Below are 24,410 nucleotides of genomic sequence, written 5' to 3'. Positions count from 1 at the left end.
CCGGATTTCTTTTTCCGGCCTAAGCACTCCGCGCTTCCTCGTCGCATTCCCTTTCGTTCTTATTTTTGTTTTTCGTTTTTTTTTTTTCATTTTACCGTTGTACTTTTCCGTCGTCTATTCTTCTCGCCGCGTATTCCATCTTCGTCGCCGCTCCGTTCTCGCCTACTGTCGACGACGCTTGAATTGGCGTGCAGCTCGCGACATGCGGCTTTCCACGATGTGGGCGCAGTTTCTTTAGAAAACTACGAGTGAAGTAAAGAAAATGGTTGTGACGTCATGAACGAAATCAACGTTAACCTGCAGGTTATCTTTTCGTCCACTTTACTTTCATCACATTTATATCCCAATTATTACAAACAACACCCCCTATACTTTCCTTCGCATTATTGTCTGTTAGTTCTCATTAATATTGTGCCTAACAAAGAAAACGAGCCCTTAAAAGTGATCTTCTTTCCTTCATTCAAATTGGCAAAGTTATTCAAAGGCAGTCGATATTACATTCCAACAAAGAAATTGAAGTAATATGTCGCTTTTTAGTAATTAATCGTAATTAGCATGTGATTAAATATTTCAGCATAGACACTACTCGCTGACTGCTTCGCATTAAACCTATTCCCACAAGGCATGGGATCTGTCGAATTTTTTTTTGTATTCATTTAGAGCAATGAAAAATAATACTTTTGACGTTGATCTTGGAACGCGGCATGTCGACCGAGCCGTCGAACATCTCAGTGCCTTCACGAAAGTGGCCAGTTGCAGTCATACTCAGCACATTGAGGTTCAAGAAGGAGACAGTGGTTAGGCAGAAGGTTCAATTAATCCTATGCACAGTCTGTCTTGCTCTACCTTGGCCGCTAGTCTAAAAATCTGGCCAAAACAAGTTACTTCCACATACGTGGATGTTGCGCATACAGGGGTTGATTTGCGGCGTTTGGCTTCATCCTTTTCATTCCTCCTGTGATTTTCAAATCCTAAGTTTCAGCGTCCACGAAATACACTGTGGGGTTATTATAGGGACGTTGAGTGGAAGACACCGCATTATTTTAACCATGCCGATCATTCTATAACGTGCTCAAGCAGCCCAGTATACGCCACCATTTTTTTCTTTTTCATTATTCCCTCGTGTCATTGGGTCTGTCAGGGTGGGGATCGTACCCGCGACCTTTCTCTGACTTTTTTTTTGTTGCTGTTGGATGTCATACCCAAGCCATGAAACTAATTTGGATCTATGTGCGAAATGCTCAAAAGGGAACCAGATGAAGCATCCAGAACAAGATTTTACCCGATTAAAGCAGTTTTTCTACATGTGTACCAACAGCGGCGCCTAGACTGACAGCGTCAGAGCAACTGAATGAAATGCGCGATATTACATACAAACAGAACACAATATTTGTTTGGTCGCTCACGAATTTAGCATACTTCCACGAACCGCCGATTAGGAGGAAGTGGCTGAGCATACAAAGTGCAAGCGACGATGACGTCAGCTCACACTCATACGCGGTTCATCAAATTGTCTGGGGTCCATCCGGATCCGATGCCAGCGCGCTGCCGTTTTTCAGGAAGTGGCCTTGCGTCACCGTACTGAGCGCGTGCATTGACTTCCGCGAAGAGAAACTATCAGCCTTTTCTCTACAGATTGCACGACTTCATCTGTAGCCTGTGTAAAGGGGGCACACGGAAAACAGCGGAACGTCACCTATCTCCTTCACATGTTTTACTGGGAGACTTGTCTAAAGATTGAAGAGCTGTTTGAATGCATACATACACACATAGATACATACATACATGCATACATGCATACATGCATACATACATGCATACATGCATACATACATACATACACACATGCGTGCGTACATACATACATACATACATACATACATACACACATGCGTGCGTGCGTACATACATGCATGCATGCATACATACATACATACATACATACATACATACATACATACATACATACATACATACATACTACATACATACATACATGCGTGCATACATACATACACACATGCGTGCATACATACATACACACATGCGTGCATGCATGCATACATACATACATACATACATACATACACACATACATACATACATGCTCTACATACATGCATGCATGCATGCTCTACATACATACATGCATGCATGCATGCGTACATACATACATGCATGCATGCATGCGTACATACATACATGCATGCATGCATGCGTACATGCGCGTACAGTCGCTTTCAGTATGACTTACAATACGGGAGCGCGTAGCTCCACATGCTCAAAGATTACGCATGGCTTCAGTTTCCCCCCATTTCCATAATAAGTGATATTTTATTATTTGGGACCACTCCGAAATGAGAGAACGGCGCCTAGTTGTGGAAATACGGGCTAGTGGAAGTCATGGGTTACGTTGTAGCTCGTGAGGCCACGCGCTCCCGTGATGCATATTGAGCGCTACTGTACATACATACGTACATACATGCATACATACGTAGACATAGGCAGACACGTACGTACTTAACGTACCGGTGGCATAGCCAGAGCGAGCGGAGAGTTTCAAACTGGGAGGCTGGGAATGTGTGAGTCAATCTGGTTTGCACCATGATACGGCATGATCATATCCTGGTCTTCGCACGTGAAACCCCAGCACTCCATTCAGTTCAAATTCACATCATTCACACTTGCCTCGTTTAGTGTCACACCCGCTACTGCTGATAGGAAAAATTTTGCGCGTTCGGTATTCCTTCATGCGCCAGGGTGTCAGCGGAATACCGGGCTACCTAGAGTTACCGCATATGGCTCCTATGGCTTCCTTTGGGAGCCATAAACGGTTAACTGTAGGGCTACCCGGACGACGGTGGCTACATGTGCGGCTTCGTTGACCGCAATTATGGGCACTTGTGTGTGTGTGTTGTGTGTGTATGTGTGTGCGTGTGTGTGTGTGCGTGTGTGTGTGCGTGCGCGTGTGCGCGTGCGTGTGTGTGTGTGTGTGTGTGCGTGTGTGTGTGTGCGTGCGTGTGCGTGCGCGTGCGTGCGTGCGTGTGTGTGTGTGTGTGTGTGTGTGTGTGTGTGTGTGTGTGTGTGTGTGTGTGTGTGTGTGTGTGTGTGTGTGTGTGTGTGTGTGTGTTCGACGCGTGTTCTTGCCGTAAACAGGTTGAAAAAAGGTAACATGTTCCTGTCTACGTCGCTACCGAAAAACGCGCACCACCAGCGTACAGTGGTGTGCGCTTTGTTACGGCAACGCGTTTACTGACCGATAACCAGTTATTCCGCTAACGCCCAGTAGTTTGCGGACAAACTAAAGCAAGCCGGTAAGGCTTCCGGTCTCGCTTGATATGCGCTTAATGGCGGGCACGCGTCCCTGCCGGTACATGTCTGTATTGCGCACGTGGACCTTCCATGTTATCGCCCGGCCATAATTCCGCCACGCAGCATTATAGGCGGCCTCGTGCGCATGTGGGTCCGTGTTTTCTTCGATCGATGCAGGCGTACTCACGGGGTGTATGCCGAAACACGTGCGATGGCCTTGGCCTTCGTGGATTCCTTCTTTCGGATACTTTTTGTTTGCTTTCATTTCTCTCTCTCTTTATCTTTCCTTATTTTAGGTGTTCGCTAATGACTGGCCCCGGCGTAACGCGATGTCATGTGCGTCGCATTTTGACTGCCACATGCCGCGCGGATTTTGTGCCGCCTGAAAAGACGAAACAAAAAGTGCGTGATTAGAGCTTCTGGCCCTATTTCTGGGTCGAGAGTTTCCGGAGGCCGATATATATTTCGACGCAGACGTATTTAGTTTAACTGGTAGACAGGGTTATATGAAAACAGGTGCTTCCGTGGTTGACCTTTAGTGTCATAATTTGTCCTTAACATTAACTAAAACAAAACAAAAAAAAACAATGACGGTCACGTGACACTCTCGTCAGGCGTGCTAGATATCGAACATCGTGGAACCCCGCCACTTTGTCAAATTTCATAATGGCGGAATCTTGAGGCGACCAGGAAAACCGTACCAACCTTCTAGGCCAATCATATACTCACGAGATACGTGGTTCTTCCATCCACATGGCGAAATTTGAAAATGTCCGAGAGTAGTACCCGAATCCCAGTATTTAAATGCACGCAAGTTAAAGAACCCCAGGTGGTCTAAATTTGCGGAGCCCTCCACTGCGGCGTCCCCCATAATCATATCGTGGTTTTGGGATGTTAAACCCCAGATATTATTATTATTATTATTATTATTATTATTATTATTATTATTATTATTATTATTATTATATTATTATTATTATTATTATTATTATTATTATTATTATTATTATTATTATTATTATTATTATTATTATTATTATTATTATTATTATTATTATTGCGCCAGACCGAGGGCTGTACGATAGTCACCGAGAGAAATTTTCTTCAAAGCGCCAGTCCATGCGAGCGACGAAAAAAATGTGTGCAGTTTATTTATCTACAACGGGCAGAAAGAGCTTGATGAATCGTATAACGGGTTGGCTGTGTTCGGTGTCGGTCGTCTTCTGTACTTTAACGTCGTTCGCATCTATCCTGGCAGCTCACATAAACGCGACATGCATGAGAAAGAGTAATACACATTTATGGACGAGCACGAAGCCACGCGTTCTCCGCGCTTGTCCACAAAAAGTTTTTTTTTTCTCTTGCCGCTAATGAATTCGGCTGTCGAGCGTCGTTGAATGGGCGAACACCCGGACCCACCCCCATCCACCGACGTTTTCTAACTGAGCGTGGAGCTCAGCATCAAAGACACCGTCATGATCCTTACGCAAGTTGGGACTAAGTACGCAGTGAAACCACCGGCGCTGGCATAAATTACCGGCACTGTCCTCTTCTTTAGGGACAACGTTTCTGAACTTGCGGTCGTCCTCTGTTTGGCCACCTGCCTCGGAAGTCCAGACGGCGCACTTTTCAATTCAAGGCTATACATGTCGAAGACAAAAAAAGAAGTGTCATGGCGGTCGCCAGCAACTCCGCGGCGCGCTGTCTCGCTTATACTGCGCCGGAATGTGGCATGCAGATTGATCAAGGCTGATAACCATCCCGAGTGGACCCCGCCAGCGACCCAATCCACGTGCCGCAGGCCTTGACAGCTAATTGGCGGTTCGCACGCTCTCCTCCGGCTATTTGCTGTTGCTGCATGCTGCCAAACGTCACGTCGGCCCTCAGCTGCAAGAACCCCGTCAACCTCCGCTCCTCATTCTGTTCCCCCTACGACGCGGCTAACCAAACTCTCCAGACCCGAAAACTCTGCCAAAACAAAAGTGCTTGCGTAATAAGCGCGCGCAGTGGGCTGTGCGCTGAGGCCTGCCCCGCAATTTGTTAAGTGAGTGTGATAGCCCTCTTTTGTATTTTTGTGTGGCGCGCAGGCTTTCTAGACTCGAGGCAGATGATTCTGGCAGTCGCAGCGTTTCCGTGTTGAATAGGCCGCGCAGGGAACGTGGGAAGAAGGGGGAGATGGAGAAGAGGCGAATAGAGGGCTTCACTATTTATTTTTTTTCTGTATTTGGCCGCTCGGTGATGTTTTTTGCGAGCGCGCGTGTCGAAGGAACGCGTGCCGGCCTTCCTCGTTGGCGCGAGCGTATGTGCGCGCTTGACGCATCGTGACGACACACGCTGTGACGACACAGTGCACCGTAACGCCCGGCTACAGCACTGCTCCGGATATAAGGGGGGCGTGGAGCGCCGGAGCCAGACGTTGGTTCGGCGCCGGCTTTAGCGTCATCCGTATTTTCTCCCCGTGTGCCACAGTTTGTAGCCTGTCGTGCGGTGATCTGTCAGTCATCTCTTGTGTGGTGTGCTTGCGAGTGCTTCGTTTCCGGTTCGTCTGCATGCGTGCGTCGAGCTGTCGACGTGAGAAGCAGAGCTGGTGCTGCGGCGTTTCGCGGACCGCCGGGACCTCCGTTGAAGTAAGACGCTCGGAGTTTGTCATTTCGAATGGGCGATAAACCTGTGGCAGTTGACTCAGTAAAACCGTTCCTCTGTAAGCCCGCGCTGCCATGCTCGAGGACGCCGGTTCGGTTCCCGAGCGCGGTCGGGGCAAAATGCAAGAACACCCGTGTACTTAGATTTAGGTGCACGTTAAAGAAGCCTAGGTGATCAAAATTGTCCCAGTGTCCCCCACTACGGTGTGCGTGATAATCATAGCGTGGTTTTGGCACGTTTAACCCCAGCAAGTATTACAGTTCCTCCGTAAGCTGCGTCCCTTGCTGACGGACTTCCGCGAGAACCACATTTAGGACGCACTTACTAATTCTGCTTGTTTTTTATATTAATGTTGTCCACTGAAACATAGCCATACGACAAGCAAGTATGTGGACTGCAAGACGAGCTAAGTGAGTATTTGTCCGCTGAAAAAATAAAGTCATTGTGCCGGGAAGTCGTATGTTAATCTCGTTTATAAGTTCTCCTACTTGCTTAAAAGTTTTCGGCAATGAACTCTAACCAGTATATCCGAAGTAGTGCGTTCTATGAAGGGTAGTTGACGCTTTTGTGGCGGGGAAAATAACAAAAAATTCTTAGCTGTTCAAAGAAGAAAAAAAATGGAGTGCGCGCTAACTGACAGTATGCGTATTTGGGCGGGCTACATTTCATGCAAATAAAGCGGCTATGTGGGCTAGTTCGTACGACTTTACGACTCTTCGAGCTGCCAAGAACTGATTTAAGGACGAATAGAAAACACAGACATAACAGCTATGATGCCAAGGGCCCAATTGCTTGGCAAGTGTTTGTCGTGTATGTGAAGCGTTTAACTGATTTGTAACATGCGTGTAATTTTAGGGTGCGCTGTTTCTTTCATTTTCTTTTTCTTTGTTCGTTTTTTTTCTTCCTTTTCCGTTATTTTCGGGTCTTTCATGAGGAAGTGTCTGGCGTGGAACTACCAGTTGTTAGCACGCGCATTACCCGGTGTGTGCCTGTTGTTTACATGTACTTACGTCAGTTCTTAGCAGCGCTAACAGTCACGAAGTCATGAACTACATTTAATGAATTATCTGTACAAGATTATATGCATGACAGTGGTGCAATCGAGTATGAGTGCACTGTGATTCATGTTGTGAAATATAATAATGAAATGGCGACGGGGGAGGGTTTGCATACCAGATTAGCTTAATGAAGACAACGAGTTGAGCCGTATTGATGTCCACCTACAAGCTACTATTTTCAAAGTTCATATTGTCGTTAAATCCGCTACTCTATCCTTGTTAACTGTGATTCAAAACAAAGTTCTGAGTAGGCTGTGTTTTTGTTAACGCGCATAAAATTGCATTGCATTCTAGATGATAAGCAAGATAAATTTAAACATTCAACAAGTTAAACAAACTGAACCTGTGGCTTCGTTGCTCATACGCGTAAATATATATCAACTAAGCCTCTGTTTTTTTTTATTGCGTATACAGACTTGGTAAGCCGCACTTTCGGCTACACGAAAAAAAGATTCCAGTAAAATCTTGATTTATTGCGCCGCGTATTTCCTGGAATAGAACAAAAGGCAAATGCCGAAGCCTCCTTCAAATTTGCGCACTAGGTGCCCGTGACAGCGTGTTTTAACGGCATCATCTCTTCGCTAGTTCAGTACCTACCAATACAAAAGGATTACGTTGCATCCGTGTATAATTTAAATGCTTAAACCTGGACACTTTTCGAAAACATGTACCGAAATAATATAATTCTGGTTAACGCCGCGCGCACTGGGAATCGATGTTACACGAAGCAGTCTAGCGAGCAGCCGTCTTTGTTCGACGTCGAGCAGCCAAAGGTTACGAGGCGGCCCGACATCTTTTGTAAATTTAATAGACGCGTGCGTTATGCGACAGCGCCGGGCTCGCCGATGGTGTACGCCTTTACTCATAAAAGCTAGTTTATAGCACTGTACGTAACGTTCACAATCGCGTGCGAGCGCAGACGTCACTCACAATAGTCAGAGTTGAATGCACCGGTGCGTAGACGGTGTCCGTCGTAACCAACGTTCGTCAGCGCGTTCCGGCGGGGCCGAGCGACTCAGTGGACTACAAGTCTACAAGAGTGATCTAGAATGTACGGGTTAATAAATATTTCCTCTACCATGCAATTTACGCTCTCTCCTTCAAAGTATCTGGGTCAACTTAGAGCTTCAGCAAAAAGCTTTTGCGCGAGCGCCCGACTTCTCTTGTCATCAGTATGGCTGACGTTGGCACCAAAATGGCTGACAACCTCTTGTTGTCGTAACCACGCTGCCTACCACTTCGCACAGCTTTTCTCTCGTAGCCTCAGGTCGTGTTGCCCTTTCTCTCTCCACCTTGGAATTCTTCGAGTGTTTTAGAACATTGACAAAAAAAGAATACAAGGCGCTCGAACTCTCAACTTATGTATGTTCTGTCGTCAAAATGGCTGACGATGGCACCAAAATGGCTGCCGTCCTTCAGTGTGACATGTCGCAGTCTCCTCAACACTTTCTCTTTCTCTCTCGCAGACCCGGACCGTGAGGGGGGCGGTGGGCGGTCTCACTCTCTGTCTGAGCCCGGTCTGCGGGCGCACATCAACAGCGCCTTCAGCATGGCCGAGGAAGGCTACGGCGCCATCGACCGCGACGATGACCACCCGCACGAGCCGACGCTGTCGGGCTCGGCCGTCGTCGTGCCATGGTGGATCATGGAGGACGCCAAGGTATGTCACCTGTCATCCTATCAAACAGTCGACGGTATATATATATATAAAATTTGAAGGTTACGAGGTAATATGGCGTTGCAGTAGCTTACACTCATCCATTTTGAGTCTTTTAAAGGGTGTATTTGTTGGCGCATTTCTGCCACACAACAATAATCGTACTACTTGAAAACTTGGCACTCGGCATTTCCCTATCAACAGCGCCATGACACGCTGATAGCGCGCACGTCGTTCGTAACCATACCGCGCGCACGGCAATAACGCAGGAAATGGCGCACAACATAGATGACGTTTGTTGTTTCGGTACAGTAAGACGTCCCAAATACGACCGTTTTTTTAGTCTAGACGCCATATGATTGTTGGCTGTACGTATACAGTGTCCAGCGATCTTTAACGGGCCCATGCTGAATGTAGACGTTACGCATCACATTTTATTTGTACCTTGCGTTTCTCCTCTCTTGCACGCTATAACCTTACAGCGTTTCTTAAAAGTAGACAAGCGTTTTAGGTTTATGACTGATCTATCGAATCGCACAAGTATTTCGGGAAAGTGTTTGTTCCCACACTCTAAGCACGGTAACGTTTACTAAAGGTGCACATTTTCACAAATTTGTGTACTTATAAAATAGAAGTTATCTAGTAACCTTTAGTACCCGTTCATAGTATCGAGCATTCTCACGTAAAAATAGAGGTTACGTTGTACAGTACACGGTATATTGTTTACACAAAACGGCTTGCAGGAGATTTTATGCGGCCACATCACGTAAAAATAGAGGTTACGTTGTACAGTACACGGTATACTGTTTACACAAAACGGCTTCCAGGAGATTTTATACGGCCACCGCTCTGCGCCTCTTCTTTCCTTCGCTCTTCTTTCTTCGACGCATTCCAGGAGGTTACGCTCATCACATGCTTGGATCAGCCAGTTGTGCCACAGCAACGGAAGCACAGCCTTCCACTCTTTCGCACTTCGTGCTGCGCATGCCTCGTGTTTTTTCCGCGCTTCCTTGTGCGGTTTTAATACACCGTCCATATACGTACGCTGAGAAACGCGAACCTTTGCGGAAGGTGTCAAATGGAAGGTGCTTCTCGGAACACACGCGATGGCGCATTGTAATCATTCAAGTGCATGACTGCTTATAGAACGTGACAATTGCGGTGACCGAGGCCAAACGCGTCGCCTTCGCTCATTAGAAAGAGGCAGCTAACAAAACATTCGCATATTCGAGGCGACTTGGAGTTAGCATGCACTACAGTAATGATGAACCGCGATTATTATTAAAATGTGGTCGACCCGTCAATATCAGTGAAGACCAGAGATTTTATAACAGTATCATGATATACGTGTCAGGCCATCCTCTCTTGGTCCAACTTCTATGCAGTTTAAGCATAGGCTGTCGTGATTATAACACTTCAATTATTTTTCTGCTGCTCGTGCACTTTCATTGACTGTGTTATTCGTGCTTATCAAACTATGTGTTATCCGATAATAAATACCAGCCGTCTATTTGTTACAGGGCTATTTGCGATTTTGTTCACCTTCAAATGTGGGATCAGCAATGGAAACGTGGATACTGACAAAATGTGAGGTTGACAAAGCAGGGAAGCTGCTGAAGGCCGTAAAGAAGTGCGCGGAGAATTAACACTGCTCCTCACGGCGTAGAGCATATTCAAAATTGATATACAAACCGTTCGCCATACGCCACGTTTAGTCAGTTTTACGTACTTCTCGCAAAACCCAAAGAACTGTCTGAAATCATCGCTTAATAAGTATAGCTGGCTGGTACGTATGTGCATATTATATACGAATGCTGAATGATATAAAGACGCAGTAAAAGCAAATGTATGCATACGCAAAAATACAATAATACCAAGAGCGCATACAAAGAGCCGCAACGCGGTTTTCTCGAGAGATAGAAATTGTAATGCTTAAACATCTACTTAATTGGATCAAGAGAGGATACTTGTCTGATACACATGGCACAACTCATGATTAGGAATATCTGTCAATCACCTGCCCTTCTTATTTATCGTTTTAGTGGCAGACCACATTTGAACAACACGATGCTTGTGGGCGAAGGTGTGACGTTATGATGCATGCAAGCTCTAAGCCAACTCCAAAGGAAATTGTTTTGTGCTATTCCTTGCGATGAGGGAAGCGTACATCTCTTGCCACGGACACCGCAACTGTTGTGCTCTAAGCAGACATGTACCAGAATTATTCCAAAGCTCCAGCGTGTGTATTCAGGACAGGGCAGGCCATATGACACCGCCGTGAAAGTTCTCATTACTCTGTGTACATATTTGTACGCTGCATAATAAAGCCGCAGAAAGAAGTACAAAAGATTAGGCGTGCACAGAAAGAAGCCCTAAAGGAAGAGCCACGCTTCTCTTGCTAGACGACACTTGGCTGGGCCGATCATGTGCGTAGCGAGTGGTCCGAAATGCATCGCAGAAAGAAGATCGAAAGAAAAAAGAGGCACATACCCATTGTTAGGCGACACCTGGGTCGGTGGGCCACGGATAGAGCGGTCATACTGAGTGGAGCCCCCTGCAAATAATACGTGATCAGCGTCGTACTTCTCCTTAAGTACACTAATGTGTGCGGCATACCATAACTGCTGGTACTTTGCACATAAGCAGGACAGATGAAACCCAGAGGGCAGCCAAAAAGAGGGTGATTGTCAGTCCTTTACTTTTGTTGCTCGGGTTGTGCGTGCTCCCAAGAAATTTTCTGAAGAAAAAAAACATCAACCATTCGAAAAGAATTCATATTTCATTGCTTTATACCTCCAAAGCAGAATACATCAGTTTATTGATTTATAGCTTCAGGGACTTGTCTAGCTGATAGAAGACCGCAAGTATTCAAAGCGTTTCCCCTTGTTTTCGCCTGTGGTTGGTACAAATTTACAGGAGCAGGTGGTCAGGATCTGCAGTCAAACCCTCTCTTGCTGCACGCACCATCATGTTTCATCAGTCAATATGTCAGCTGCTGATTCCGCAATCTCCACGCTGGACAGTCGATCCTAAAAGGAGAGGACCGTTATTTTACACTATTCCAACGGTTACTGCCACTTTGCACACAACTGCCGATAACATGTAATGTGAGACACATACTCCACCCCCCCCCCCCCAAAAAAAAAGGGTGTTACTTGACCACTACATAAGCGTTCCTCAAATCTACTATCCTGTGCAATACGTTTATCGGAAAACAAAAATCTTATTTAAATCGCACGTTAATACCAAATGCAATTGACATCTGTTTAGCACAAAAGTCAGCAATACAATAATGTAAGTGACAGTTTAGTAGCAGAAACACGACAGCAGGCGATTAGAAACAGAAATATTACAATTTAGAATTTTCAGTGACCATACTCGGCATTTCACGTAGAGCTTGAATATGCTCGTACCTAATTGTTTTCCTCAAGGGGCATCTTCCACTTGACAGTTCACAACCTCGGCTGCACCGAACGTAAGGCATATCGGCGTCTGGAAGTTTCCAAGCTGCCTGATAGTAGATCATCCCAGCATGCCTTGGGCGGGATGTATGCTGTAAACAGTTCCAACGCAACACATTTATTATGGCGGGAAAAAATCATTTGTGTTGTCTACGTACCTTTAAACATTCCGGCTTTGACAGTTAAATCACATGTATACTGATTCATTTTTCTAACCACAATGACACGTTGCTTGCACCCTAGAACAGAACGAGAACACAAAAAAAAAGTTATCTCAGTGCCGGAGAACAAATTTTTATCGCCAAGGAACTAAGGACATCGAAAGACATACCAACCACACTGACCATGTCTCCCTTTGAACTCCTACGTTGCACGATTGCTGGCATTCGTGCTATCTGAAAATCGTTAAGCCACAGCGTATCGCTTATCGCGTAACATATTCTCAGCTGCCCCGTTTCGATAGCGACGCATTTAGACGTAATCGAGCGACGCAGAGCAAATACTGCCGGCAACAATGCGTAAAAGCATGACAACTTATTTTTCTGACTCGACCCAACTCTTACAGCAGCGTAAGCATGAGCATGAATTATCTGAATTTTGAATGCCGTACATTGTGATCTGCATGAGTGCAACTATGGAATGAAGATGACTTCAGCATATATTTGTGGTAAGGTTTCAAGTTAGGTCAACACGCAGAAGTTTGAAGTCTGACGGAAGCCCGTCTGGTTGGGTTGATACGTGATCACGTTGAAGACCCGAGGCACTGAGCCGACTAAAGCAAAAAGCACACGCACACATGCACACACACACGCACGCGCGCACACACACACACGCACGCGCGCACACACACGCACGCGCGCACACACACGCACGCGCGAGCGCACACACACACGCACGCGCGAGCGCACACACACACGCGCGCGCACACACGCGAGCACACGCGCACGAGCACACACACACGCGCGCGCACACACATACACGGAGTGGCCGGTATCAAGAGCGACTCGAGATAAAGACGTCGTGACAGTCATTTTTCTCTAGCGCGAGCACGTGCCTTCCCCCAGTCGATTGCGTGTCCCCTGAAACGTGCTCAGCCAAAGCACCGGATTTAACAATTTATTTTTTCACGTCATAAACGTGCTTTTGTGTGTGTGTATTAAATGTTTACTTTGGTCGGCGCAGTGCCTCGGGTTCGCTACATTCAGCTACACACGGAAGGATGCTGTGATTTCCTTTAAGACACTTAAAACTACACTTAAAACGCACTCTTAACGCCATTTCATTGTCTTTCGGGTACTTAAAGCTTTATTCATTTCGGTAGCGCAAAACAATTAAAGACAAGAGAGGACACGTTGACAGGACGGGCGCTAGACATCAACTGACTTTACTGCAAGGAAACACACAAAAACCCGTTGCACAGGCGCGACGCGCTACATCACTCTACGAGGGATTTTTTTTTTCTTTTAATGTGTCTAATTTTCTTTGCGCTACCGAAATGAACACCAGTGATCACAACCAACTAGCCCGCATTACCGCCTTAAACCCTCACTCGTCCACCTAAAACTGCCGCAGCAGAGTTTGAAGCATGGCGAAAAGTTGAATTAGCCGACACGTTGCGTATAGACGCCACGAAATATCATGTACCAGTGACAAGGACATGACAAACAGCCCAGACTGCCATTGACAGGAGCGAGTTACTGCGCACGCAGAGCTCGTCTGGGCAAAGCTGATCTGGGGCACTTTGTTTATGCCGCCTACAGTATTTCACACCGTGATTGCAGCCTTCATCGAGCGTGTTGAAGGTATCAAGACGGCGACAGCAAGAAGGGTTAAACTTCTGTCCTTCATCTCTTCTCACATAAACGTGTATGATAACGAATGATCTTAGTCGGATGTTTGATAATATACGCCCAAACACTCATCTTGTAATGTCAAACGCAGAGCAAATACTGCCAATAACAATGCATTACATAAAAGTATGACACGATTTATTTAAAACATAAAAGTATGACACCATTACATAAAAGTATGACACGACCCATCTCGTACAGTAGCGTAAGCATGAGCATGACTTCAGGCAAACACGCGACATAAGTACATATACACAAGCAAATAACGTACTGAAGAGAGAATATTGCTTACCTGCAAATCACATTTACTGCGGTCTTCGGGCAACGTAACAACGGATGCAACCCGCTCGACAATTGCGAGTCTCAGGCAAGCGAAGAATCAGCAATGCAGCTCGTCGCAACGGCCGCGCAGCCCACTGAACGTGCCCGTTGCAATGCATCGTGGCTTATTTGCGGCGGATCGCGCACGTTAATGACTGTCCTTGCTTGCTGTATCACTAGTTACACGCCACTCACGTACACAACACGATTAGACCAGGCACGTTAACAAAGCGCGGAGCGTAAAACCTGGTTAAATCGATGAAACGAATAGCAGCACTGCACAAACGCGACTTCAACAACCGCACCAACCGCCTCGCATTCGAATGCTCTTCCCGGCATACACCTCAAGCTGTGCAAAGCCTAGGAGAGATGACGCCGTCCCTGGTTCGATAAAGTTGAAGCGGCGCCTCGAGGACGCCACATTTGTTACTCACCGCGAGCTCATACATCTCTCTACGCGGCCTCTCTACTGGAGCGGCCGTCCCACGCTGTTTTGTGAACTCAGCGGCATCTTTTTCTCCCGTGTTAGCGAATTGATGACGGTTAACCGTGTTTGGTGCTATGTTGTCCCGTGACGTTTGCTGCACTTTACGATCCGTTAATTATAACGCGAAGAAAAACAAACAAACAAACTAGACAACACGACAGCGAAATTAAAATAAATTGTATTGCGAGTCTCGGAAAAATATTTTTCTCGCGCCACGGGATGGTTCTTCGATCGCATCGTCAGTTTAATTTGGTCGGTTGTCGTGTGCTCACAGTACTTTATCTTGTCGCCATATGCGAAGCTTCCCGGAGGCAAATTAATTACTTCTGCGGCTTAAAAGCAAAATAGATATAAGAGCTACTTAATAACTTGTTTAGCACAAACATTTGACCAACATACGATAGTTTTTCGTTCTTGTGCTTCTGCCGATGTCTGTGCAGATTATGTCACTTCATAAATTACGGGTTTTGGAAGCGGGCTCACCTTATTGAACTCCAGTTTTAGTTCATACCCCACCATCGCATGCCTCAGTACGCCGCAATGTAAAATCGCTGCTCCTGTGATTTGCTTTTCTGCTGTCAAGACCCGTTCTGTGTGTGCATCATCCGCTGTTCAATTGATAAAGCCAGCCTTGAACAAGACAGATCGCGATGTGACACATTGATCAATAAACTTCCACTCCATAGTGTAGGTCCCCTGACGGATGAGTCATTGCGCTTTTATAAGTTACAATCTAAAGGTTACAATGCTCATCGCGGTGCTTTAGCTTTTAACTTGGCACGCTGCTGTCGATGTAACCTTTATGAGAGAGGGAAATGAAGAAAACGCAAAGATAAAATTGCTGTAACAGCCACGTAACTTATAAATTATAAGTTACATGTCTTTTTATGCTGTCGTAAACGTTACCGTGATTAGAGTGCAGGCCTGGTTGATCTGTTTGGTAGCAGTCACTCTGTGTAACTGCCTTTATTTTGAAGCAACTATTTCGGTTCGTGGTTGTGCGAGAGCCATGGACTAATGTAAATTGGTGTTCCTACGAGACAGTTATTACCGTGCAATGAATTTCAGGGCGAAAGCATGTGTAAATTTTGTTCAGCGATTTCACTAATTTTGTTCTGTCGTGCTTGGCTCAACTATTGGCTCAACTGCACTGAAATAAATACGCAAAATATACATGATTGGCAGGAAAGTTGCCGCAATCGACGAGGTCGTCCGCAGCTGCACGGACGAACTTCGCGCAAATCGATCTGCGGCCTATCATTCCAACTTTGCCTTAACGTCAGCGCTGCGGGCGCACGTTATGTGCCAGCGCCAGCTTTCCGTCTAAGGCACTTAGTGTAAAATTTGTGAGTGAACGCGGTTCCTACATCTTGGCGCGTTTACGCACCAACTCCAAGGGAATCAAGAGCTCGCGCCCCCTTATGTTCTGGAAGGGGGGGGAGGGACTGCGCCCAGGGTTGCCAATGGTGGCTACTTTTCGCCAAATTGGCGAATTTGAGAGGCCCGTGGCGACCTAAAATTATGAATGGCGACATGGCGAATTTTTGGCGATTTTCAGCTTAGGTCTCCACTGAGTTATGCATCCTAAGCTCAGTGCCTTCCCAACGAATGAGCGGCACTATTCTCTGTATTTTTCTGGGTTTTGAGGTGCACATTGCGCGCCGTTCTGTATGTCCGTCCTGTAACTCGTGTGTATCTCCTCAATTCATCTAGATGCTTCTAACTCAATTCATCTAGATTCATCTAGATGCTTGAGAGCTTCGCTAAAGTTTCGCTTCTGAAGGGGCTAGATGACGGGTTGGTCGTGTGTTCCGGCCATTTGTTCCGCCAAAGCTCCAACTATTCTGAATAGCTTGGCGACCTATTCACCGCTGCAGTATCCCCTAATCGAGCTCGTATAGCGAAGATGGGCGGATACGCGGGTGTTCGTGCAATAAAAAATTATTTATTCAGGCATTTTCTACTGTTCTCGGTGAGCGTGTGCAACGAAAACAATTGCTATATAACATTTTACAATGTCCACCTGTTCAATTATAACGCACTGGATTGACACGGGTAGATATAAGTGATTATATATGAAAGGGACAGTGGTGTCCGGTATCATATTAGTTCACACTGAAAGGCATAAGACTCACTAATGAACGATACCTGTAAGAATTCTGTCTTACTACTTTCAATAAACCTGTTAATCCTTTTTTTCATATGAGAGGATGTAAAGCTGTCTACAAACAACGCCTTCGCGGCTTTCGCCTAAGGTTTACCACACTTTTACCTTTGAAACGAGCGGACAGGGATGGAAGGATATCATGAGCGTTTTATCCTTTCATACTTGCGCCTCCGCGCACATCTTGCGGCTAGTCGGAGAACCAGGTGCACCAAGCACTCCCATGGTGAAGGGGCGATGCGCCTGGTATTGAGAAATGTCAATATACTTTAAGGGCTTTGAATGGCATTGTATTCTACGGGGCTATACATCAGTGGAAGTTCCTATTACTAGGATATGCCGCACATATATAGAATGGCGACTTTTTTGGCGAAATTTGTAAAAAAAATGGCGACTTTTGGCGACTTTCTGCTCGTTGTTTGGCGACATTTACTCGAAAGTCAGTGGCAACCCTGACTGCGCCCCTTGCAGTCCCCTCCCCCCCTTCCCCACACCTTTCGCTCCCCTTCCCCTGAAGAGCCAGGAAGCCAAACGTATAATCTAGTTTCTTCACGGTCGCCCTGCCTTACCGGAAGGATCTCTCGCGGTTGCTGCTTTCACACGGAAATAAATGTTCCGCAGCATTTTACATACTCTGCAACACTTGAAGGCAAAGGACACCTGGACAGTTGGCAATGCTTTGTTATGCAAGAAGAAACCAGACTTGTTGGAAGACGTAATGAGCCGCGGTATGAGAGACAGCGCGGCGTTCAGTCGACTGCATTGTCTATGCATACGAAAAATCTCGAAAAATCTCGTATGGCCCATATTCTACAATATCGGAAAGGGATAATTGACAACCACCCGTTAGTAGCACGAAGCCACACGAAGCCACAAGGAAATCCGTGTGGATTTCCTTGTGGCTTCGATTTCCTTGTGGATTATTGGTAAATAATCGTCAAGGCTGCTGATGGTGTGTGTGTGTGTGTGTATGACAAAGAGAGAAAGCGAGAATGCTCGTTTTAATAGTGACCTTGGCACTAGTTTGCCTCAGCACCTTCTACGTGTAATACTTTTGCAAGGTGAACTCTATACTCGCGTCTGGCTAAAACACCTGGAAGGGCTCTGTGGGCGGTGCATGCAGCGTTCTCGTCGGTGCAACTGCCCCTGCGCACGTGAAACTAGATCCGTCTCGTGCGAGTACGTAGGCCATGGGCCGTGTTTCTGTAAGCGCTGGTGTTCGTCTAGTATCTGATCAAATGGCTTGCAACATAGCAGAATGTCGTACGTCTTGTGAACAAGTAGCAGTTTGTTGTTTGCTAATCCATCCGTCATTTTATTATGGAGTCCACCCTGGTGGCCTCCTTAACGCGATAGCGTCAAAGAGCCTGTGTCGTAGAAATTCCGGTGTTGGCGTCGGTGTCTGTCAGCGGAATATCAAGATACACGCAAATAAATGTTTGAAATCTTGGGTTGAGTGGGAATTAAACCCAGGGCGTATGGTTGTCGGTCAGTTGTTTTAACACAGAGCCACGCGCGTAATTGGAACAGCTTTGGGGGAGAAAATGGTATACAGATGCCATGTAGTGCGAAGAGCTGTTAATACATGTAATATTGTGTGTCTTGGGTGGGTGTGTCTTTCGGTACGCTCGCGCAATCAATCAACGGTCGTAGATTTGATTATGTGGTTCTGTCGCGTCTGTCTGTCTGCTTTTTAAAGGTAAGTGGAGCCGGAAGGAAAGAGGGGCCCTAATAATGCGTGCAGCTTTTGCTCGGCGCAAAAACACAACTCATTAACGGAGGAATTCGAAACCAAAGACCGAATATCTCTTGCTCAACTTCTCTTACCGGAGATTCGGCATTGAAGCAGCGTCCTCCGGGTTCGATCCCGGCCGCGGCGGTCGCATTTCGATGGAGGCGAAATGCTAGAGGCCCGTGTACTGTGCGATGTCAGTACACGTTAAAGAACACCAGGTGGTAAAAAGTTTCGAAGCCCTCCACTACGGCGTCCCTCATAATCATATCGTGATTTTGGGACGTAAAACCACATATATTAAAGAAAAAAATTGCAGTGGCTTAGCTCGGCTATGCCAGGATATACGTAGCGTTAGCAAAGGTTCAGCTGATTATTCTTAGCTTTCCAGATTTTCTAGGATTATTAGCCTTCTGTTCATTCTTCGTACGCTGAACCGCTAATTGCCAGGCAACTACTTCGGGATCCGATGAGATAAGCTTCTCGGCTCTTCTGCACCGTTGAGCGACATTTGCGCTCTCCTTCTCCATGGCGTTACCCACCTGCAAACGCCAGTCACAGGCGCTATCAAGCGGCTCCAGCGCAGTGTCAGACGGCGACTGCACAGCGAAGGCGAATAGCTGCGCGCGCGCCGGCGCCAGTGTGTCTGCCGTGGCTACGCCGTCACTCCTCTCGAATGCGGCGCAGACCAGCAGCGGCGAGTAGCGCGCGCCGGTGCCAGTGTGTCTGCCGCGGCTACGACGCCACTCTTCCCGAACGCACAGACCAGCAGCGGCGAGTCGCGCGCGGCGGTGCCGGAGAGCGCGTGAGATGCCGGCTCCGGTGAGCCAGTTGTGTGACATCACTGATCCTCGCGCATGCGCAGCACGGCTCATGAAGATCCACGCGAAATCAGCTCCGGCTAGGCAAGTGTAGCTAACGCTACAAAAATATTGAAGTAACGTCCTCAATGATTTCATTCCTCGAAGCGGATCAGAAGGCGCGCCGTGATACGTCACCGCTCGCATAAACAGCCGCTGCTTCCTTGTTCGCCGCAATGGACGTCGCTGCTGACTCTGACATCTGCAACAAAAGTATCGTCGGGGAAGAAGCAGGATTGCGTTTCAGCGGCTTCAGTCAAACGGAGCGCTCAATGATCCTCCGTGCTCGCGCGGCAGGTGCTTCTGCGTGCGGCAGTGGGCCGCCGGCCGCGCCGACAGAAAGCGAAGCCTCGTTTCCGTCAAGCCGTTGCTATAGTTTCATAATAGCACGCCAGGAGGAAATCTGGCGCTAATGTGCAAAGCAGGGCACTTCAGCTAGCATGGGAATAATTGGTAGTACATAGATTTTCCTCAGCTTCGCTACTTCGGCCCCGTGTAGCCTGCAGGCGCTTTGTCGTAAAACGGACTTCAGCAAAAGTTTTGCAGTCTCGCTTCCCCACCTTGGCCCTTTTAGGCTGGTCAATTCAAATCACCTCACAAGGTCAGCTCACCGAGCCATTCTTTTATCGGAAACGAAAGCGAAAACACAACAATAAACAAAGGCACAAGTGCGTTCGAAGCCGCAAGCACGAAGACTATAGGCAAATCCAACACCGCAACAGCGGAACTCCAATTCTGCACGGCATTCCCACGTCGTTCCGCTTCGCGGTTCTCACTATTTTGCCAGCGTCACTACTGCCACAGCCAGAGTCGACAGCGACCTGTCAGTGACGTCAGTCGTGACGTTGCTGCTCAGGTTACGCGAATGTTCCGCATGGAAAAATAACCGAGGATTCAGCAGGGCTGGGCTTTGTAGGATATATATAAGCACGCTTAGTCGACGGAAGTCGAGCCCTTCCGGTTGCCGAATGTTGTTTGTGTGCTGTCGGCCGAAACGTTTGTGGGATCTGCAGGGCGTGGCGGGACGACGGATGACGGATGACAATGGATGCTATGAGCGTCCCCTTTATAACGGGGCGGTGACAACTGTGCCACCATGCTCGACAAAAAATATTTTTTCTTTTTCCCTTCTTTTTTTAATGTTGGCCTAATGCCTCAACTTGGATTAAATATTACTACAGGAAAAAAATTAAAAGAAACCTAAATTCTCAGCCCAGTTCTCTGCCCTTTACGGCAGAATGTCCTTATTTTTTTCCAATATTATTTTTTCCTTTCTCTCTAATTTTCTGTCACCAATACTCTAACCGTCTCTTACTCATTTCAATCGCGGGTGTGTATAGCTGTCCATTGATGTCCCTAAAACCCAAGGCTTCATGTAGGCTCGTGCCCAAACGTACACCTGGGTGGATATCTCCACATTCACTCAGAACATGCTCCGCCGTTTCCTTATCTTCCCCGCATCATGTGCATTGTTCTTCTTCTTCTTTACTGAATCTCGCTTTATAACTACGCGTTCTAAGGCAACCCGATCTCGCTTCAAACAGTAAAGCGCTTCCCCTTGAATTATCGTAAAATGCCTCCCTCCTTATTTAATTTTTGCCCTTTCGGTAGTTATTCAAAGCCAGTTTTTTCTCCATAGCTACCGTCCAGTAAATCCTCTCCGCCTCTCTGACATTTCGCTTAACGCTCTTTGTTGACATATTTCTTACACTACCAGCCGTATATTTACTAGTGAGCCTCCTAGTTCTTTTTCTCCACTGTGTGTCCACACTCTTCATATACAAATAACGGAACACCTTCTCTGCCTATCTACTCTCCTTCATATTCCTGAGCCTTTCTTCGAAACTTATTTTGCTCTGAGCTTCCCTCGCTTCAAAACCTGCCCGTCCCATATCGCCCTTTACAGCCTCATTTGTCGTCTTCCCGTGAGCACCCAACGCAAGGCGACCCACAGTCCTTTGATTTACATCTATTCCCGATTGCACCTCTGCCCTCATGCGCACCACTGAGTTCCCAAAAGTAGGCCCCGGAACCATTACACCTTTCCACAGACCTCGAAGCACCTCGTACCTATTGTGTCCCCACAACGCTCTGTGCTTCATTATTGCAGCATTCCTCTTTCCTTTTGCTGCCGAGGCTTTTTCCTGTACCTCCATGTACCTGTCACCCTCTATGTACCTGTCACCCTCACGGAGGCCACGGCTATCGGCCGTGGCCTCCGTGATCGGTTCCGGCAACTGTGAGTTGGTGAAGCTAATCGCGGAGGCCTCGGTCGATAGCCCGAAGAGCACGCCGCAGTGGCGTAGCCAGGGGGTGACACACCAGGCTCATGCCCCCTCCCCCCACCCCTCGATATACGCCACTGCCACGCCGTGTGACGGTAGGCAGCAATGCAGCTTTCCGTCGCTACTCCACGCGCTGCAGATCCCGCAAAGTTTTGCGGCGGACAAAACGTTTGTAGTACATTCCACAGGGCATATTTGTAAGCAGCGGTGCATAACTCGCGTATTAGCGTGGCAGCTAGGTGTGCGTTCGATACCTCCGACGTCAAAAGCATCTAGTGGTGGAAATTCGAAGCGATTTCAGAACGTATCCTCGAGTTTTTCTCTTTCTATTTTGCTTAATAAAGCTCTGTTCGCAGTGAGAATGTCATAACTATGATCGTATTTGAATGATCGGCCATTAGAGCTCAACTTCGGTTTTCTTATTAGTGTCCTTTCAAGTCGTGCTGTCTCTCGCAGAGCACGTGAACCAACTTGTTCCACTTTAACTCTTGTTATAGTTATCGTGTAATGTATTTTTTTTTTTGTTCTTCGCATTGCTCACAGTTTATCAGTGCCGTCGAATGTTCTCCGATGTTGGCATTTTTATATTCTTGTAGAAGTACACCGTAGTGGGCATGAGCCATATGGGTACCTCGGCGAACGACAACTAACATCAACAGCCGTGATAGCAACGAAGCAAGAGAAGGCTAAGAAGTGCGGCAAGTTGAAATTTGCATGGTGATTGTTAAACGATGCACAAATAAAGACGAGGACAAAAGCAAAGGTACGTCACGACAGGCGCTGGCTCCTTTCCGACGTTTATGCCGAAGAGCACAAATGCATCTCGCACTATTCCTATCCCTTATATCCGCACATCACTCATGAAACAAGCAAAGAAAATCTGTACAAAACTATCACTCTAACTCGAATAGCGCAAGCGTACGTGACAAAGGAGATTGATTACGCCGCGAATGCCAAGTAATGCGGACGCAAGTCTATCTTGGAACTGCAGCATGTAATTAGCGCGACACATATAGATGGTTTGCTCTGACGTCACTGAAACAGCCACGTTGGAGCGCCAACATGGTGGGACGCGAACTTTGTGACGTCACGTTAGTGTTGTCAGTAAATGGCAGGCTGGTTCCTTCGTTATTCGTGCACAGAGGCCCCAAAACGTTCCATCGACGTCATTACAGTGAAGCAGGTTAGCTGCCGCGCGGTTATACTGCTTTGACGTCATCTAAGTCGCCATGTTGTGCGCCCATGACGTCACGTGCAAGGCGTCAATTGATAGCTTGCACGTGACGTCACGGATGCACAACATGGCTCCAAGATGGCGGCTTAGATCACGTCCAGGCATTGTAATCATGCCGCGATTAACCTCCTTCAGTGTGATAACGACGTCGTTACAACTTTATTGGGCCGCTGGGCATGAATAACGAAGGAACCAACATGCGATTTACTGATAACACTAACGTGACGTCACATAGTTCGCCTGCCACCACGTTGGTGTTCCAACGTGGTTGTTTCTGTGACGTCAGTGGAAGCCATATATAAGAAAAGAGCCACTACGTGCTGCAATTATCAAACACCAACTCGCCCGAACAGCAACCGTTATGAACTTCTATCTCGTTAAGCGCTACAATTGTTTGTCGCCAGAGAGATAAATTAGTTATAGGGTTCTAACTGGCGCTTTATATTCGCAAGCGGGTCCGCCACATGCACGAGGAAACCTTCGGTGCGCCTTTTAAATAACGAAATTCCGCACTTTTAACACTACATCAAAGTATCGTGGCAGCTGCTTGGTTTATGATGTCGTGGCAGCCGTTCTGTTTCACTGATCGTCAACATAGGTTACATGTGCGCCTGCGCTAAATGATGTGGAATGATAGTTTTGTCATTTTTTCGTGTGCGTTATTTTGAGTTACGTGTGAGATAGCTGTGGTTAAGAATAGCGCATAATAAATGCGTCCTTCTGATTAAGCGTTCGTTTGAAATCAGCTCCCTGTTAGGCATACCTTTTCTTCGTGCTGGCGTCTTTATTTTTTGTTTTATTTTTTTGTGAGCGTCGTTTAACAGTTTCGACGCAACAGGGAGTTGTTTTCAGGCATGCCGTCACGTAAGACTGGGCGTTACTGGCAGCGCCGCCGACAACGGAATCCTCCTTCGCCGACAGCAGTCCCCCTGCTACTCGAATGCCACGCGAGCGGCGTGAGTGTATTTTTTTTTCTTCCGCCGGTCTGCTATGTTTTTACACAGACAGCCAAGAGCAACTGTCGTCTGCAACTGCAACCGAGTTTCTTTGGCCGCCTGCAGCTGTGTGTCTTGCTATTGTATGGAATCGTATTTCGACAGTCGCGCCGGCAGCCCCTTCCGTGGACGTTCACTAACGTTCTTTGTATTTCCTGCTACCTGTGCTGAGGTTAGCGTGCTGTAGACCAAACACTCGAGCAGGGCGGGATAGGCTCTGTAGTACAATCAAGTCGGGTCTTAAGGTAATGCTACGGCAGTTACGGCTCGTTAGTGAGCTTATTGTGGTATGAAACAATATTAATGTAAAGGAATTCAGGGAGGTATCTTTTAGAGCGAGTCCTAGACAGC

General features: G+C 47.0%; 1 protein-coding gene across 6 annotated transcripts in view; it reads left to right on the top strand.

The window, feature by feature from the left end:
- The window catches only part of LOC119395923 (solute carrier family 26 member 6), a 275,825-nt gene that overhangs the window by 221,527 nt on the left and 29,888 nt on the right, over positions 1-24,410 (top strand). For all 6 annotated transcript variants that reach the window (XM_049416816.1, XM_037662950.2, XM_037662948.2 and 3 more), the window contains exon 2: positions 8,480-8,673. In XM_049416816.1, coding sequence (XP_049272773.1) covers positions 8,480-8,673 — 194 coding nt within the window. The remainder of the gene's footprint in view (positions 1-8,479; positions 8,674-24,410) is intronic.

This window comes from Rhipicephalus sanguineus, chromosome 6 (assembly GCF_013339695.2).
Source record: "Rhipicephalus sanguineus isolate Rsan-2018 chromosome 6, BIME_Rsan_1.4, whole genome shotgun sequence".
In the NCBI taxonomy this organism is placed as follows: Eukaryota; Metazoa; Arthropoda; class Arachnida; order Ixodida; family Ixodidae; genus Rhipicephalus; species Rhipicephalus sanguineus.
The sequence above is the reverse complement of the archived record's forward strand: the minus strand, read 5'-3'. Positions and strand labels throughout refer to the sequence as shown.